Source organism: Oryctolagus cuniculus, chromosome 10 (assembly GCF_051225735.1).
Source record: "Oryctolagus cuniculus isolate XC-2025 breed Fujian yellow rabbit chromosome 10, ASM5122573v1, whole genome shotgun sequence".
NCBI classification, from domain to species: domain Eukaryota; kingdom Metazoa; phylum Chordata; class Mammalia; order Lagomorpha; family Leporidae; genus Oryctolagus; species Oryctolagus cuniculus.
In genome coordinates this window covers 116,967,479-116,985,876 of record NC_142876.1, presented here as the reverse complement: position 1 = coordinate 116,985,876, position 18,398 = coordinate 116,967,479, and the positions used below count along the sequence as shown (strand labels likewise).

The window sequence follows — 18,398 nt, the reverse complement described above, 5'->3', positions numbered from 1 at the left end:
GGTCAGGGAGAAAGGTGGAGGGCATATGAAAACTGCTTCCTGCAGAGTGGAAACCTAAAATTGCCCTTTAAAAAAAAAGGCTACCATTAAAAAAAAAAAAAAAAAAACACCAGAAATGAGTGTCTTTTGGTCATGAAATGTACTACAAGTATAATATTTTTAGGTATTTCTTATCATATCTTAGAAACCACAGGAATTTCTCATTCTATTCCTTAGCACATAAATTGCTATTTTAGCATTTAAAAATTTCCCAAGGCTTCTCAATAAAATAGGTGACCCCAAGAGATATTATTCCTTTATCGAGAGGCAAATCTGATGATGAGTCATTGAAGCTGTATATGTAAAACAAACAAAAAATTAAATGCATAAAACAATGAATGACCAGTTTTTCCTGCAATCTAGATATATTTGCATCCTTATTTTCACCTCCCAGTATTCATACAGAGACATATACACTACTTTTCACATTTATTTTGTATGCAGAAAACTTTGCAATAAGTATAATGAGAAATAGTCGGTACACCCACCCCTCTGGATATTGTGATCTAGGCTAATGAGTTGTCCTTTGACATAGTTTATACTAAGATGAATGGAAATGAAGCATTCTGAGAAGATGAGTAAATTAAACGAAGTGACCTGAGTTAGGAGGGTTGAGATGAATTTTGAAACAAAGGACATGGTTCCGTGGGTGTCCCTGTCATTAAGAGCACAATCTTTTTTCTAGATGTCATTGAGACCCAGTATGACTTTTCAGCTATCACCAATACGCATTCCTCTTTCTGGTGTGTGGTGTTGACACTGTAACACAGATAACTTAGGGTTGTTTGGGTACTTAGTTATGTAGATACTCAGACAGTGAACCCAAATGGTGCCTAATGTGTCCCCTTGGAGCCACTGAAGCACATTCACAGGACTGGTCTCCTTATTTGTATTTTCAAGGCACTTTGTTTTTCTTAGGAAGACCACAACTGAAATCTTTAATCTCATGCAAGTTAGTCTTTGAGAGCAAATTCCTTAGCTCTCTGCTTGCTGGGAATAAGCAAGAGGCCCATTCCCAGATACCAGAGGAGACTAGTCCTCCCTCCTCATGTTTTCCTTCAGTGAGAGAATACAGAGAATCAATATAATGAAGGATTTCTGGGTCACTATGGAGTTTGAATCTTCTGCTTCCTAGAGAGTAGACCATAAGCAAGTCACTTCACCTCTCCAGTCCTAGTTTACTTATCTTTTAAAATGATTGATTGATTGATTGTGAAAGAGACAGTGAGATCTTCCATCTGCTGGTTCACTCCCCAGAGCCAGGAGCTTCATGTGGGTCTCCCACCTGGTGTCAGGGGCCCAAACACTTGGGCTGCTTTCTGCTGCTTGTCCCAGGCCATGAGCAGGAAGCTGGATTGGAAGTGGAGCCACCAGGTCACAAACTGGCATCCATGTGAAATGCTGACCTCACACGTGGCGGCTTTACATGCTGTGCCGCAGTGCTGGCTCCCCTAGTTTACTTACCTAAACGGTGGGGATAATGTCAAAAACTGCCTGGTACAAAAGGTAGAATGTGCCTAGTTCACAGGAGGTGCCCCATCAGTGCAAGTCTGTTTCTCTCCTTCCCTGTTCCTTCGGCTAAAATTTCACAGCCATCTCATTCAGCCATCAACTCATTTAGTATTTGGTAAATTCATATTCAGGGGACACTGTCAGATACCAGTTCCTTTCTTTGTCTCTGACATCAGCAGTGCTGAGTCCACACAGCTGTGCACCAGCATTTTTGAGCAGAGAGTTAACATTTCAGACACCTGGTTTGGGTTTGTTTCTGTTGGGTACTGCTGTGCGTAATGAACTGCTCAGGAAGTCCAAGTCAGACAGGTGACTGCTGCATAAAGGTTAACGTCTACGCACGCCGCCGACTCAGAAACTCACATTAAGTACCAGGGACCCAAACTAGGCAGGATTTTATTTTACTCATTATGGCAACAAATCAGACTTAGAAAAATACATGTGGCATGTGTCAACTTAGACAAGCCATGAAACTGCTTGTTCTGTGGCCTTACAATCCATGCGCTTTCCCCTTGTCTTTTGTGTTTTTTCTTGTTCAGTTTTGTCTTTGTTTGGGGAGTGATTTAAAATGAATGCTGGGCTACCTTCCGATTTTGACATTCTCGCCATGAACATCAGAGATTCCCAGGTGCCTCCAACCTTTCTGTTCTCAGTGTGGTGAAGACCTTCTCCTCTTTTAAGAAAAGCTGTATCCATGGGAAAGATAAATATTAGAAGGAACTTTCAGAGTGAAAAAAAAATAATTTTAGTGCTACTTCAAGAACAAAGTTATTTTTAGAATGCAGTTTGAGAATAAAATAATTTACTTAAATTTGCGAACTTTGCTCATCCTAAAGAGAAAAATATTTAGAATTTCTAATTTCAAGAGAGTTAAATTGTCCTAGAACCCTATTCACTTTAAAAACACTCGTTACCAGATCACATCAAACTGAAAAGCTTCTGCACAGCAGAGGAAATAATTCTCAGAGTAGAGAGACAACCAACAGAATGGGAGCAAATATTGGCAAGCCATATATCTGATAAGGGGTTCATTACCAAAGTACATATTAAAAAAAAAAGACTCAAACTCCGTGGTAGAAAACAAATAATTAAAATTGGGCAAAGGACCTGAATAATCATTTCTCAAAAGAATACACACAAATGGCCAACAGATAAGTGAAACGGTGTTCAACATCACTGTCATTAGGGAAATTCAAGTCAAAACCACAATGAGATAGGACACCTAGCACCTCTTACGATGGCTGTAGTGAAAAACACAAGTGGTAACAAGTGTTAGGAAGGATGTGGAGAAGAGGTAACCCTTGTGCATTGTTGGTAGAAATGCAAATTGGTACAGCCCTTATGGAAACAGAATGAAGTCCTCAAAAAAAATTAAGAATAATACTACCATATTATCCCATAATCACACTTCTGGATGTATATACCCAAATGAAATGCCAAAGAGAAGTCTGCACTCCCTGTTCATTGCAGCATTATTTATAATAGCCAGGATATAAAATTAACCTACGTTTCTGTAAACAGATAAATGTTAAAGAGTGTATGTTATATGTGTGTATATATACATATTCATTTATAAATACGTATTCATATATAAATAATATATACAAATACATATATTATATGTACATATATACATAAATATACATAAATACATATATTTGTGTATATACATATTTATATATGAACACATATATTATATATCCTCAAGAGACAATGAAATTTCATTTGCAACAATTTAGATGATCCTAGGTGACATTATGCTAAGGGAAATGAGGACTGGATGATCTCAATTTTAAATGATATCTAAAAAAGTGAAGCTCACAGGAGCAGCCTGAGCAGGGAGCGGGGACTGGGAGGAGGTGGAGGGATGTTGCCCAGTCTCAGTTCTGCAGGGTGAGTAAATTCTGCAGATCCAATGTGCAGCAAAGCGACTACAGTTAATAATACTGCACTGTATGCTTGTGATGTGCCAAGAAGAGAGCTTAAGCATTCTCACCACACCCTCCACAAATGTGAATTTATGTTAATTAGCTTGATAGTGGTTATCACTTCACAGTGAACATATATATCAGACCAACCCTCTGATACTCATTTTAATATGTACCCACGTTAAAACATCATGTGGGGCTGGCGCTGTGGCATAGTGGGTGAAGCTGCCGCCTGCAGTGCCAGCATCCCAGTGCCGGTTCAAGTCCTGGTTGCTCCAGAGGGGATCCAGCCCTCAGCTATGGCCTGGGAAAGCAGGAGAAAATGGCCCACGTCCTTGGGCCCCTGCACCCATGTGGGAGACCTGGAACAAGCTCCTGGCTCCTGGCTTCAGATTGGCGCAGCTCTGACCCTTGTGGCCATCTGGGGAATGAAACAGCACATGGAAGACCTCTCTCTCTGCCTCTGCCTCTCTGTAACTCTGCCTTTCAAATAAATAAATAAATCTTATAAAAAAATCATATTATCCACTTCATATATGAACATTTTTGTCAATTATACCTCCATAAAACTGAGAAAATTAAGTTAAAAGCAATTATTAACAGATTTGATTAATGGGTATCCATAGTGAGAGCAGGCTCTTGGCAGAAAATTTATAGCAATGCAGTATGTGTATCTCTGTAAGGTTTTCTACTGTGATGTCCAGGTCAGGGGCGACTTCCTTCCTGTAGTCAAACAATCTGGATAACAGCTAGCAGCTGGCAATGGATGAGCTGACCTCATCACAGACCCTCTCAGTCCCCTGTCTGCATGCCTTTGGAAGACTGCTCTGTTCTCTAAGACTTAACTGTACAGCTATCCTTTCTCCATCACAGAAGTCATCATGGTTGACACAGAGATGCCGTTTTGGCCCACCAACTTCGGGATCGGCTCCGTGGATCTCTCGGTCATGGATGACCACTCCCACTCCTTTGACATCAAGCCTTTCACCACCGTGGACTTCTCCAGCATCTCTGCTCCACACTATGAAGACCTTCCATTCGCAAGAGCCGACCCCATGGTTGCGGATTACAAGTATGACCTGAAGCTACAGGAGTATCAAAGTACGATGTTTGTTTCTCTTTTCTGACCACTTAGACAAGACTTTAACTCACCTCTCAGTCACCCTTGAATCAGACTAGAGCTCTGTAGAGAAGGCAGTTGCCATTCAGCTGTTCACCCATCTTCCCATGAAGTAACAGGTATCCAGAATACACCAAGCAGGAAGGTGGCACGTAGAAGTTCCAGATTAATCTTGCCTGTTTCCTCCCTCCTCACTTTCTTTCCATGCTCTCTTCCTGGGAGCTGTGCTAGGGCGATTACACTGCCAGATGTACCCCAGGCTAAGAGTCCAACAACCAAGCTTTGAATTCCTTTGGCCACTTGTGAGTTAATGAGCAATAGTTCCAAGTTACCTTGTATAACTTAACATTGCTAAATTATTATAATTAATTTTCTCTAATCTACAGTTTGAGAGGTTTACACTAAAACATTTTTCCATGCAAATTTGTATTTTAACTTGATAGCCTATTGATAAATCTTCATGCCATTAACTAAATTAGTATCAAAACCTCATTCTCAAGAAAAGCTAGAACTGAACTTTTTAAGATAAAATATGTTTCTGTGATGCCATTTCCTTGATTTTTATCTTCTTGTGAACTGATAAGCTGGTTTTTAAAAGCCACCACTAAGTAATTGGCAACCATTATTTGACAATAAGTAAGAACTTCCTGTACTTCTAGTTTTTTTTATAAATACTATACTTGGTTATATTTATCTGTGTGGTTTTCAGTTAGAGCCTAATATGGAAATTTAATAGGCTTGAGTGTAACCAGTAGAAGATAGTTGCTTACTTTCCACAGGTTCTCCCACTCTCTAGCAAAGATCATTTTACAAACCACCTGTTTTTGGGCAGGCAGTGTGGTAGAGCGGAGTAACCACTGCTTACAACACCTGCATCCCATGTTGGAATCCAGTCCAAGTCTAAACCACCCTGTTTCTGATCCAGCGTCCTCCTGATGCATCCTGAGAGGCAGTAGATGATGGCTTGAGCGTGCTCGGACCCCTGCTACCTACAAGGAGACTCAGGCAGGAGTTGAAAGTGCCAGGCTCCTGGGTTCTGCCTGGCCCCACTCTGGCTGTCATCAGCATTTGGGGAGTAAACCAGCAAATGAAGGATCTCTCTCTGTCTTTCTCTCTCAACTCTTTCTCTGTTGCTCTGCCTTTCAGGTAGATAAATAAACAAACACTAATGAACAAAAAAACCAAACCGCCACTTTGACACTACAGGGATGGTAGCACGGGCTCTTACTTCTCATGTCCCTCCAAGCTGGGCACCCCATGACCAGTGGTGTTCCTTCTGGATTTCTTTTGTAAAAGAAATACTTAAATAAAATGCATGATTTAACATTGTGATGAATGCCAGTACAGCACATTGCCTAGCAAAGTAAATTCCATAGTCTTAAATCCTTTCTATGTCTGTCAGAGCTGTAGTACTGCAGAGTCCTAAGGGGTTGTAGAACCACAAACGTAATTCCCTTTCCCATTTTATTTTTCCAGGTGAGGCTCAGAGATGTTGTGACTTGCCTGTGATTTCAAAACATGCTTTTTTCCCTGCCTTTAACTTCAGTGTTTTTCATGCCCCATAGTGCCTGTGTACTGCAGTAATAAAAATAAGGCCTGAAGAGTACTCTGGGAATCTACCTGGTTACCTTTTGTTTTTCATGCCATAATTACACTCACGTTTTTCGATTACACAGGTGCAATCAAAGTGGAACCTGCATCCCCACCCTACTATTCTGAAAAGACTCAGCTCTACAATAAGACTCACGAAGAGCCTTCCAACTCCCTCATGGCAATTGAGTGTCGTGTCTGCGGCGACAAAGCTTCTGGCTTCCACTATGGAGTTCATGCTTGTGAAGGATGCAAGGTAAAAGGAAAAAAATCTTAAACAATTTGCTGAAAATCTACCTGGATAGAACCCATTCTTCAAATAATAAAATATTTGGAAACCTAAGAAACCTTATAAAAGCGGTGGTGCTTTGCCCCCACGTCTCTTTCTCCGAACGGGTCCTGGAGACACTGATCTCATTCAAGCTTTGCATCTCACAGATCTGTTTAAAAGTAGCTGGTCTACGGTGCTACAATGAAACAGGGGTGTTCCAGTGCCAGGACCACTTTCCTGAGTTCTCTAGTGCTTTCCTCAGTGTACCAGAAAATGTGTTATACTTGTGATGTTTGACAGATTATTTACTATACTTGTATCGTTTGATCTTTAGAGCAGCCCCATGAGGCTAAGTGTATTTATAACCACATTCCGGATGTAGAAGTTACAAACTGGCAAGACTCGTGCTAGGTCATCGATTAGTGAGTGTGGGGTTCGTTCTGGAGCATGACCCTGTGTTGGTCGCTAACGAGTGCTCTGTCTTTCCTCCTTCCAGTGTTAGTGTGATAGGCAAAAACACACAGCTATTTTACAAAGAAGATAGTGTTTCTCCTTACCTCCTTTCTTTGTGAAATAGGGTATTTTGAGAAATCCAGACATTCAGTGGTGGGGCACACAATTATTAAGAAAATGCAGTAATTCAATCATCACTTGATAAGCAGTCTTATAGAACAATTTTAATATATTCAGTGAATAAAAGAGTATTTAATTTATTACATACTCCAGGACACAGAATAAATTATTCACGAATATTTACCTTGTAAATGCCACCTCAGCTGAGCTTTCTTCCCGCTCAGAATGACGAGCCAAAAAAGGAAGCTAATTGTTACTACAGCCTCACCGTGTGCAGCAGGTGGTGGGCGAGCACTTTGATGCCTGCTATTTTTTAGCCACATTCCACCTAAATGTCCTCCGTCTGTTGGTCTAAAGACAACCTAATAGAGGGAAAAGAGAGACGTAGCAGTAGCTGTGCCACTTGCTCAGTAGCAGGCCAGTCATACCCGCCAGCCTTCCATCACCTTGTATGTAAAACGGCCTAGTTTAGATGGGACTATCCAAGGTCGCATTCATCTCTAAAGTCTAAATCTCAAAATGACTCCTTGAAATACTCCTGACAGGAGATGCTTTCATTTAAAACACGGACACCTATTCCATCTGTGATGAAAAACAAACCGAAATACCTATGATCTTTTGTTGAAAAAAAAAAAAAAAAAGATTATTTGAGAGGTAGAGTTACCGTGAGAGGGAGAGACAGAGAAAAAGGTCTTCCATCTACTGGTTCACTCCCCAAATGGCCACAACGGCCAGAGATGTGCTGATCCGAAGCCAGGAGCTTTTTTTGGGTCTCCCAAGCAGGTGCAGGACCCCAAGCACCTGGGCCATCTTCTACTGCTTTCCCAGAACATAGCAGAGAGCTGGATCGGGAGAGGAGGAGCCCATATGGTGCTCCTGATGAAGGATTAACCTACTGGTTAACCTGGTGCTGCAGGCGAAGGATTAACCTACCGTGCCACAGCACCAGCCCCTCCTATGATCTTTAATGAAGTCGTTACAAGTAGTCACCTTATAAGTCATCTATTAAGTTATCTTAATGAGTAGTAAAGGGACTGGTGCTATGGCATAGAAAGTTAACACTATGCCTGCAGTGCCAGCATCCCATGTGGGTGCCTGTCCAAGTCCTGTCTGCACCATTCTGATCCTGCTCCCTGCTAATGCACCTCAGAAAGCAGTGGAGGATGACCCAAGTGCTTGGGCCTCTGCACCCATGTGGGAGACCTGGAAGAAGCTCCTGGCTCCTGACTTGGGCCTGGCTTAGTCTTGGCTGTTGGCGGCCATTTGGGGAGTGAACCAGCAGATGGAAGATATCTCTATCCCTCTCCCTCTCTGCTCTCCCTCTCTCACTTTCTCTCTTTCTCGCTCTCTCGCTCTCCCCTTCTCTCTGTATCTCTGCCTTTCAAATAAATAAGAATTCTTTTTTTAAAAAAGAATGAGTAGTAAGAACATGCCATTTACTTGAGTTAGATTTATGTAATTTTGAGTGAGTAAACTGTTGTTAAATTCTGAATCACATTTATCTGAAGAAACCATTCAGTTTGGTCATACTGATGATTAGCATTTATAAGTAAGTTAAAACTTTAGTATAATTAGTTAAGTTTCCATAATAAGTTGCTTGCCTTTATGTGCTGATAAAGCACTTAGAAATCTAGAACTTTTAAGCAGCAGGTCCACCATAATTCTGTTAGTCACATGTTTGTGTAGAGTTAGCATCAAGGCTGGTGATGTGGGATGCTGGATTCACCCACTGCGGCACCAGTATCCCATAGAGACGACAGTTCCGGTCCTGGCTTCTCCACTTCTGATCCAGCTCCCTGCTACTGCATATGCAAAAGCAGTGAAAGATGGCCCAAGTGCTTGGGTTCCTAAACCCACCTGGGAGACCCACATGAGGCTCCAGGCTGACTTTGGCCTGGCCTCATCTTGGCTGTTGGCGGCCATTTGGGGAGTGAACCAGTAGATGGAAGATTTCTTCCTCCCTCCCTTCCTCCCTCTCTGCCTTTCAAATAAACAAATAAATAAATCTTTAAAAAAATCAATTTAACATCAGTAAGAACAGCTGCAAATTGAAAGAAACATTGTGAGTGCTTAATTGGTTATAGTGATAAATGCTAAATTCTGAGGGCACTAAAGCTTAGAAGATAGAAGCAAACAAAGAACGAAAACCAAAAAGAAGAGAGAGGAGGAAATCCAAGAGCCTTTGAGTTAGGATTAGAATGGAAGGCAGGAGCCAGTGCTGTGACATAGGAGGTAAGGCTGCTGCCTGCAACACTGGCCTCCCATAGTGGCACGAGTTTGAGTTCCAGCTGCTCCACTTCTGATCCAGCTCCCTGCTAATGAACCACAGAAAGCAGAGGAGGCTATTTCAAGTGCTTGGGCCCCTGCACCCACATGAGACCTGGGTGAGGCTCCTGGCTTTGTTGGGCCCCTGCACCCACATGAGACCTGGGTGAGGCTCCTGGCTTTGGCCTGGCTCAGCCCTGGCTGTTCGGCCATTTGAGGAGTGAACCAGCAGATGGAATATCTCTCTCTCTCTCCTTCCCTGCATCTCTGCCTTCCAAATAAAGAGATAAACCTTAAAAAATATACCTACCATAGATTTTTTTTAAAAAGAGAAAATTGAGTATTGTAACGCACAGGAACTTACGTGCCATTCAAAATGTAGATTACAGAATTCCTAGACTGAAATGCAAAGAAAGTTATGCTCACCTAGGAAGGGAAAGCCGCTATTACAGATTTAAAGATACTAACAGAACTGTGACGGGACAATATGATGTGGCTTCTCAAGACAGCAGTTCTCAAAGTATGGTCTGGGGATCCCTTGGGGTCCCTAAGACTCTTTTAAGGTATCCATGAGCAGGAAACTCACCTTTTCCACTTGTTCTCTCTGCAATCTACGTGGAATGTTCTAGAAGCTCCATGATGTGGCGCATTGACAAAGTTCTGGTGGATAATGAGAGATTTGCTCATATATTGTTCTGCGTAAAAATTTCTCCATTTCATTTCTATTGTGATAAATATCAGAAGACATAGTCCACAGAAACAGAAGCCCTTTAATAATTTTTAGGAGAGTAAAGGGGTCCTGAGACCAAAAAGTTTGAGAACCACTGACTACAAGACGTTGAGGCTGAAGTGATACAGTTGTTCACCCTTTGCTAGTTAGGAACTACACAGCATTGCCGCCACACTCTGAGTACAGCTGCATGAGACCAGCGGCTGTCCCTATTCAAGGCTGTCTCCATAGTTTGTCAGCACTACTCGTGGGAGCCAGGCGCGCTTGACTCCTCTGCAAAGACCTTCTGAAAGGTGCTCTGGCCACGTAGCACTTGCCGCTTCAGTAGAATGTGGATACGCCTGTAACTAAAATATGATGGATCACAAAACTGTAGACTAATGGGTGGACTAAAAAGAGTAGTCACATTGCATGAAATAGCTAATGGCAAGGCTTGAACGTTCACATAGTGCCCATGGAAGGAGTTTGTATAAGAAACTTGCTAAATTTCAATCAGATAGGCATAACCATACTGGGTTTGGATTAAAGCGAAACGGTGACAAATTCTTGACTTCTGTAAACTAAAACCTTTTACTACTCAAAGTTATATATATACATGTAAATATATAAATATTATAAATATATATACTTTGGAGATTTCAAGTTTTTTATTGCTTACAATCCTAGGTCTCATCATATTTTTGTATCTTTTTTTTTTTTTTTTTTTGACAGGCAGAGTGGACAGTGAGAGAGAGAGACAGAGAGAGAAAGGTCTTCCTTTTGCCGTTGGTTCACCCTCCAATGGCCGCCGCTGCAGCCGGCGCACCGCGCTGATCCGATGGCAGGAGCCAGGAGCCAGGTGCTTTTCCTGGTCTCCCATGGGGTGCAGGGCCCAAGCACCTGGGCCATCCTCCACTGCACTCCCTGGCCATAGCAGAGAGCTGGCCTGGAAGAGGGGCAACCGGGACAGAATCCGGCGCCCCAACCGGGACTAGAACCCGGTGTGCCGGCGCCGCAAGGTGGAGGATTAGCCTATTGAGCCACGGCGCCGGCCCTATATTTTTGTATCTTTAGTGAAAGATCATTTAAAACCATAGACTTACCTGAAGGTAGAAGTAAGTGAGGGCTGCCGTACAATACGATGTCATCTACTGCTGTGCTGCTATGTGGGAGCCTTCCTTAGGAAGACTGTTTAGCACATACCACCTGCTAATTGACTGAGCATGGGAGAGCTGAATGCAGGCCTTGCACAGGGCCTTTAATCTCACTGTACTATTCTGTCTCATTGCACCTGCAGTGTAGTTCAAATGAAAGCATTGAAGGAGGGGCCGGCGCCACGGCTCACTAGGTTAATCCTCCGCCTGCGGCACTGGCATCCCACATGGGTGCTGGGTTCTAGTCCTAGTTGCTCCTCTTCCAGTCCAGCTCTCTGCTGTGACCTGGGAAGGCAGTGGAGGATGGCTCAAGAGCTTGGGCCCCTGCACCCGCATGGGAGACCAGGAAGAAGCACCTGGCTCCTGGCTTAGGATCTGCGCAGTGCCGCGCCGATCCTAGTGGCCATTTGGGGGGTGAACCAATGGAAGGAAGACCTTTCTCTCTCTCTCTCTCACTGTCTAACTCTATTTGTCAAATAAATTAAAAAAAAAAAAAGTGTTCTCTTCAAAAAAAAAAAAGCATTGAAGGAGAAAATGTTTAGATAAAACAAGCAAAACAAAGCCTTTCAAATAAACTCCTTCTCACAGACGAATATGAAGACCATAAAATAAGTACAGATGCAAAATAGTTTTTGAAGTTGTGAGTGACTTCAAGATAATAAGGAGATCGGTTGTTGAGAGGGCGCACTGTTTCATCGACTCTGAGTAACAGAGAAGGGTGTCATTAAGGAATGTTTTAAAATCAGTAATAAGAAACTTTGGAAAAGCAAATTTCATTTTTCAAATCAATAAATTTTATAGAAAAACGTTCAGTGATACCCTTACATCACTAAGCATCACGAAATTTCCTGAAAGAGTCAAATGAGAAGAATAATTGGTTAGTGTTAAAAAAAAAAAAAAAAAAAAAAGCAAAAGTTGGGGCCTGTGCTGTGGTGCAGCAGGTTAAAGCCCCTGACCTGAGAGCTGGCATCCCAATAAAAAAAAAAAAAGTAAGTTCCAAGTTGCTGGAGTCTGTATATATTTTTGGTTGAAGAATTTATGTACTGGCCGGCGCCGCGGCTCACTAGGCTAATCCTCCGCCTAGCGGCGCCGGCACACCGGGTTCTAGTCCCGGTCGGGGCATCGGATTCTGTCCCGGTTGCCCCTCTTCCAGGCCAGCTCTCTGCTGTGGCCAGGGAGTGCAGTGGAGGATGGCCCAGGTGCTTGGGCCCTGCACCCCATGGAAGACCAGGAGAAGCACCTGGCTCCTGGCTCCTGCCATTGGATCAGCGCAGTGCGCCGGCCGCATCGCGCTGGCCGCGGCGGCCATTGGAGGGTGAACCAACGGCAAAGGAAGACCTTTCTCTCTGTCTCTCTCTCTCACCGTCCACTCTGCCTGTCAAAAAAAAAAAAAAGAATTTATGTACTATATAGTATATAAATAATATTCAGAATGATTATTTCTTTAGCATCATGAAATCCTTAATCATCACAAAAAGGATATGATATGTTTTGAAAGCCATTGTATAAATCATGCCAAAAATTTGTATAATAAGAGTTAAATTTAAATACCATAATTCTTATCAAAAAAGCCTTCCTGTATAACCATGACAGATAAGTGAGTACTCTGGAACTCATCCCCTGGTCAGCTAACCAAGCAGCATTTCCACCCATTATACCAGATTTACAAGATGAAAATCAGAAAGCAAATCATGGAATAACATAAAATTTGTATGATTACAAGGGTAAAAATCAAAATCTCTCACCACCACTTATCAGTGACAACAGTTCTGTATTTAGGTTTTCCCACAAAAACTTGTTAGTAGAAATCTATCTTTTAATATATAGTATTTAAGATAGAAATCTGGAAAAAGTCAAAATGCATGTTAGTGCCAGAACCAATACTAATTCAGTGCTTTTTGTACCTAATGGAGCCAGACAAATTTGAAAGAATTAAGAATCGAGTTACATGATAATGAATATAATAAAAATGAATAGAAATACAATGAACCCAAAGAATGGTATTAGAAGATGTTTTTGATTAGGATTGTTTTCAGTGCCTTACAAAATATAGTGGAATATTTGATTATCCTTAAGTTGACATATTTATCATTTTGAGATAGCAGATTTTCTGGGGATTGATTTGTTTATTTACTTCTCTCATTGTTTTCTATTATCTTTCTATCTGTAGGTTACAATGATTATGGGGCACTCTTTCAACTGTGTAAATAAACGAAACAAATTCAGCAGGAAATTATGCAACATAGAGAATTCCAAAAAATTATCCACATGTGGATTTTTATTGGCCCTGATCATATTTTAGAATGAAATGATTATAAGTTTGCCAAACTGCTTAGCACAATTATAGAGACTAGGGCATGCTGTTGGAATGATTCGCAGAGAGACTGAACTGATTACATGGTGTTTTATTTGCATTACATTCAATCCAGAGCGCTTCTTAGAGCATGCTGAAAACCAAATGCAGAGCCAAGATACACTGGATGACATCAGTTAGATGTGGTCAGTGTCTGAGCACTAACAAAGAACACTGGAGATCCTCTTGTTTTTTAGTTTATAGCAAAGAAATTTAAGTTCTAGAAAGTCTTGAAAGACTTGTGTGAGGTCACCAGTGACAGAACTGTGTCAAGAACCCACCTGGGGTGGGTGTTGTGGTGAAGCAGGTTCATTCTCTACTTTGGATGCCCACAACCCGTATCAGCGTGCTGGTTCCCATCCTGGCTTCTCTGCTTCTGATCCATCTTCCTGCTGATGTACCTGGGAAGCCAGTGGATGTTGGCTCAAGAGCTTGGGTCCCTGCCACCCATATGGGGGACTTGGATGGAGTTTCAGGCTCCTGGCTTCAGCCTGGCTCAGCCCTGGCTATTAAGGACATTTGGGGAGTGAACAGTAGATGGACTACCTCTCTGTCTGTGTCTCTCCCTCTCTATGTCAATCTGCATTTCACATAAATAAATCTTTAAAAAAAAAAAAAAAAAGGAAGGGAACTCACTTTTTCAAGTGCCTGGGGCCAGTGTGCCTTTATCTATAGGTTGCTGCTTCCATATGTCACAAAGATGTAAAATTTACTCCTTTTTTTCCATATCTTTTGCAGGGTTTCTTCCGAAGGACCATCAGATTGAAGCTTATTTATGATAGGTGTGATCTTAACTGTCGAATCCACAAAAAAAGTAGAAATAAATGTCAGTACTGTCGGTTTCAGAAATGCCTTGCTGTGGGGATGTCTCATAATGGTGAGTGAACACTTGTCACCATGTACCTACTTAGCCTCATTACAGTAGCCAGAGCAATGGAGCACTAGAGCCACTGCTGAAAATGTGCACAGTTTTTCTACAGAATGCCACATTTCACAATATTAGGTGCCAATAAAACTTTTCTCATTTAGCTCAGTGTTTTTAAACCAAGTTGTTTTTTTTTTTTAATTTTTTTTTTTTTTTTTTTGACAGGCAGAGTGGACAGTGAGAGAGAGAGACAGAGAGAAAGGTCTTCCATTGCCGTTGGTTCACCCTCCAATGGCCGCCGCGGCCGGCGCACCACGCTGATCCGATGGCAGGAGCCAGGTACTTATCCTGGTCTCCCATGGGGTGCAGGGCCCAAGTATTTGGGCCATCCTCCACTGCACTCCCTGGCCACAGCAGAGAGCTGGCCTGGAAGAGGGGCAACCGGGACAGAATCCGATGCCCCGACCGGGACTAGAACCCGGTGTGCCGGCGCCGCAAGGCAGAGGATTAGCCTAGTGAGCTGCGGCGCCGGCCTTAAACCAAGTTTTTAGTACGAAATCTTATTCTCTGTGATTGGGCATCTACTGAGATGGAAGAAGAGACTTAAACATCTGAGGGATGATAGAAAAAACTGTAGTGTTTTAAAACAAATACAATTATAATTGTGGCTTTATGTTGATTTAATAGCATTAAAAACAGAATTATACTAAGTAAATTGGTGGTTTCCTCCTTATATATAGGAAAAATCCTGAAGCGCTCTGTACTTTTTTCTTCTTTACAATGCCAAGATCAATATAGCACTATCCTTGACTTCATACAGATTTGTTGAGGATAAAGCAAATATAAAGTTCCATAAAATGCCTTAGAAACGCAACAGTAAAGCTTTCTGCTTTTTAAGCCTCTATCTAAAAATCAAGCTTAGGGATTTGGGTGTCAACTTGAGAAATAAAGTAGAAGACCTGAGAACACTTGTGTTTTCAGGAACTGTAGAACCAGCACCGTAAAATCGTGGAAGATAGGCCTCTTGTTTGAAGAAATGATTCTTTGTCACTACTTGGTTATGAAATTGACAGGACCACAAAAAAATATTCAGCTGTAACTGAATAGTGTTACATTCATCAAGTATTACTTCTTTCAAAAATCATTATGGGCTCAAGAAATAAAAATACCAGAATGATCAAAATAATCTACTGAACTTCATTTCATTTGAAATGTGACCTTTAAGAAGATGTATGTATGTATGTATGTATTTGAAAGGCAGAGACACACACACACACAGAGAGGGAGAGAGAGAGAGAGCGCTTCCATCTCTTGGTTCACTGCCCCAGTGGCTACAACTGCCAGGGTTGGGCCAGACTGAAGCCAGGAGCCAGGGGCTTCTTCTGGGTCTCACACACGGGTGCAGGGCCCCAAGCACTTGGGCCATCTTCCACTACCTTCCCAGGTGCATTACCAGGGAGCTGGGTTGGAAGTGGAGCAGCTGGGACTTGAATCGGCGCCCATATGGGATGCCGATACTGCAGGCAGAGGCTTAAGCTTCTAGGCCACATTGCTGGCCCCAAGAAGATAACCTTTTAAGTCAGTTTTTATCTGTATAGATTCTAAAGCATCTGAGAAAAGAAAATTTTTGTTCTATCATGCAAGTGTGTGATTTTCACAGTGGAAATTATCAAGATATTTGAGAATTGCAAGCTGACGGATACCTAACCCTTTAAAAGTAGCTTGCAAAGTTGTGTTTATATCACTAATGTGAGTCCGTTCCTTTAAAGACAAGTACTTTGCACAGGGCCATCAACAACAGTGGACCTGATGGGGGTTTCGTCCAGCGTTCCTGAACAACTGCCTACATCTGCTGTGCAGCCATGGACAGTTGCAGTCCTTGATTGCAGAATGGTCTGCTGGTTTAATTCCATCAGTTTCCTTTTTATTTCAGATCTCATAAAACATAAGGAAAAGTTTTCAAGTCAAGGGTTGTATTTTAGGTGATGCAATCAAGTTGCAATAAACTTATTTCATCTTCATGAAGAAATCATTGACTTTGAGGTCATTATCGCCAAGACAGCCTAGGAAGCATGCCAATTCTGCTTTTAACACTATTTATTTTTTGCCTGTTAAAAGTATTGTCAGTTCACACATTCAAGTAAAATATAATTCCTGTTACTTTGAGGTGCTGCACACATTTGCATAAAATGTATTTCCTGTTGTTTATTGCTTATAGTCAAATATTAAATATATGCATCTCCACATACGTAGTACATGGACAGCATAATTTTCTCCTCCCAAGAAAGTCAAAGAAAGCTATCATAAACTTGATGATCAGATTATCTTTTGACTTTATATAACAATGACTTATTGTCTTCAGAGAGGATGCAATCCTGAGAAGGAGTGTTCTGGTAATTCTTGCAAAGGCAAGAAAACAATAGGAATTAAATGTCATGACATCAGAGGCATACGCAGCTCAGCACTTAACAAAGTGCAGAGTTGACTGAGAAAATCCCTTCCCAGAGGTTGTCGTGAAAATGTGTTGTAGCATAGAACACATCCATATGATCTGTACACAGGACAGGAAGCTCAACAAGTAGGTTTTGATTACTTTTGCCTGTTATTTTGATGAGGAAGACATTTCTAAATACAAGTTTTCTAGGAGGTTATAGTCACTAGTTAGAATTCACTGCTTTGGACAGTTAGGCCAACAGTAATGAGGTTTACATTCATACACAATGCTTTTTAAGTTCTCAAAAAACGCTTCTAGTGTTAACACAAAATCAGCCACCCAGCTTTTTTTTTTTTTTTTTTAAGCAGAGAGACAGACAAAGAGAGATCTTCACAGGCCAGTGTTGTGGGTTAAGCTGCCCTCTGGGACACTGACATCCCATATGGGTGCTGACTGCTCCCCTTCCAATCCAGCTCCCTGCTAGTGCACCTGGGAAGCAGCAGAAGATGGCCCAAGTACTTGGACCCCTGCCACCTATCCAGATGAAGCTCCTGGCTCCTGGCTTTGGCCTGGCCATTGCAGCCATTTGAGGAATGAACCAGCAGATAGATAGATAGATAGATAGATAGATCTCTCTGTAATTCTTTCAAACAAATAAATCTTAATAAACAAAACAAAACTTCCAAATGCTTACAGCAGCCCAGGCTGGGCCAGGCCAGGCCACAGCTACAAGCCAGAAGCTGAATCCCTGTTTCCTATGGGTCAGGGACCCAAATACTTGAGCCATCACCTGCTGCCTCCCAGGGTGGCATATTATTAGGAAGCCAAAACAAGCATAGAGCTGGGACTGGAACCCAGGCACTCTAACAGGGGGTGCAAGTGTCCCATCTTAACCACTGTACCAAAAGCCTGTCTCCAATCAGCTGTTTTCAGTATGGACAAGAAGGAATAAACGTCGCCTAAGTAAATTAACTGCATTGTGTGTTACTTTCATCTCTGTCTTGGTCCCTATTTAGTCCATTCCATGTATTTAGCTTCTCCCTTGGCCCAACACTCATAGATTTGAAGCAGGTGTCTACGTTAACCTTTGGAGAACCCTGCTGTGGCATTGTTCTGGAAAGCCACTGACATCAGTGACCACTAAATCCTTTCAACCTTGACAATTCCGTATCCTACATAATCAAACCACCTGACTCTCTGAAGTTTTCACTTTTCCACTCACTATTCTGTATCTTATAAACAGGATTACAGTCTTCCCAAGTGGTAAGCATCAGATGTTCTGGTCCGTTCATCCACGGTTTGAGGCTGTTAGTTTGATGGACGGTTGTGTCAGAGCCCCAGCCTGCAGACCCACGGCAGCGTGAGCTTTCAGAGAGGCATGGGTGGTTGATCGGGCTGTGTGTGCTGAAAACCCTTCTGATGGGTCTCTGCTCTTGACTGCACCAGAAGTCTTGGAATGTGACTTCAGGATCCTTCCAGTTGGAAACACAGTTAATGCTCAAATATCTGTTTTCAGCACTGAGTGAAAAAGCACTCTAGCGCTGGGTTGATTGATGTGCTTTGGAAACGTGTTTTTTGTTTTTTT

At 42.1% G+C, this 18,398-nt stretch overlaps 1 protein-coding gene across 5 annotated transcripts in view; it reads left to right on the top strand.

The window, feature by feature from the left end:
* Nucleotides 1-18,398, top strand: part of PPARG (peroxisome proliferator activated receptor gamma) — a 139,038-nt gene that overhangs the window by 88,205 nt on the left and 32,435 nt on the right. For all 5 annotated transcript variants that reach the window (XM_051851046.3, XM_008260201.5, XM_089304870.1 and 2 more), the window contains 3 exon segments: nucleotides 4,353-4,580; nucleotides 6,276-6,445; nucleotides 14,253-14,391. In XM_051851046.3, coding sequence (XP_051707006.1) covers nucleotides 4,361-4,580; nucleotides 6,276-6,445; nucleotides 14,253-14,391 — 529 coding nt within the window. In that variant the 5' untranslated portion in view covers nucleotides 4,353-4,360.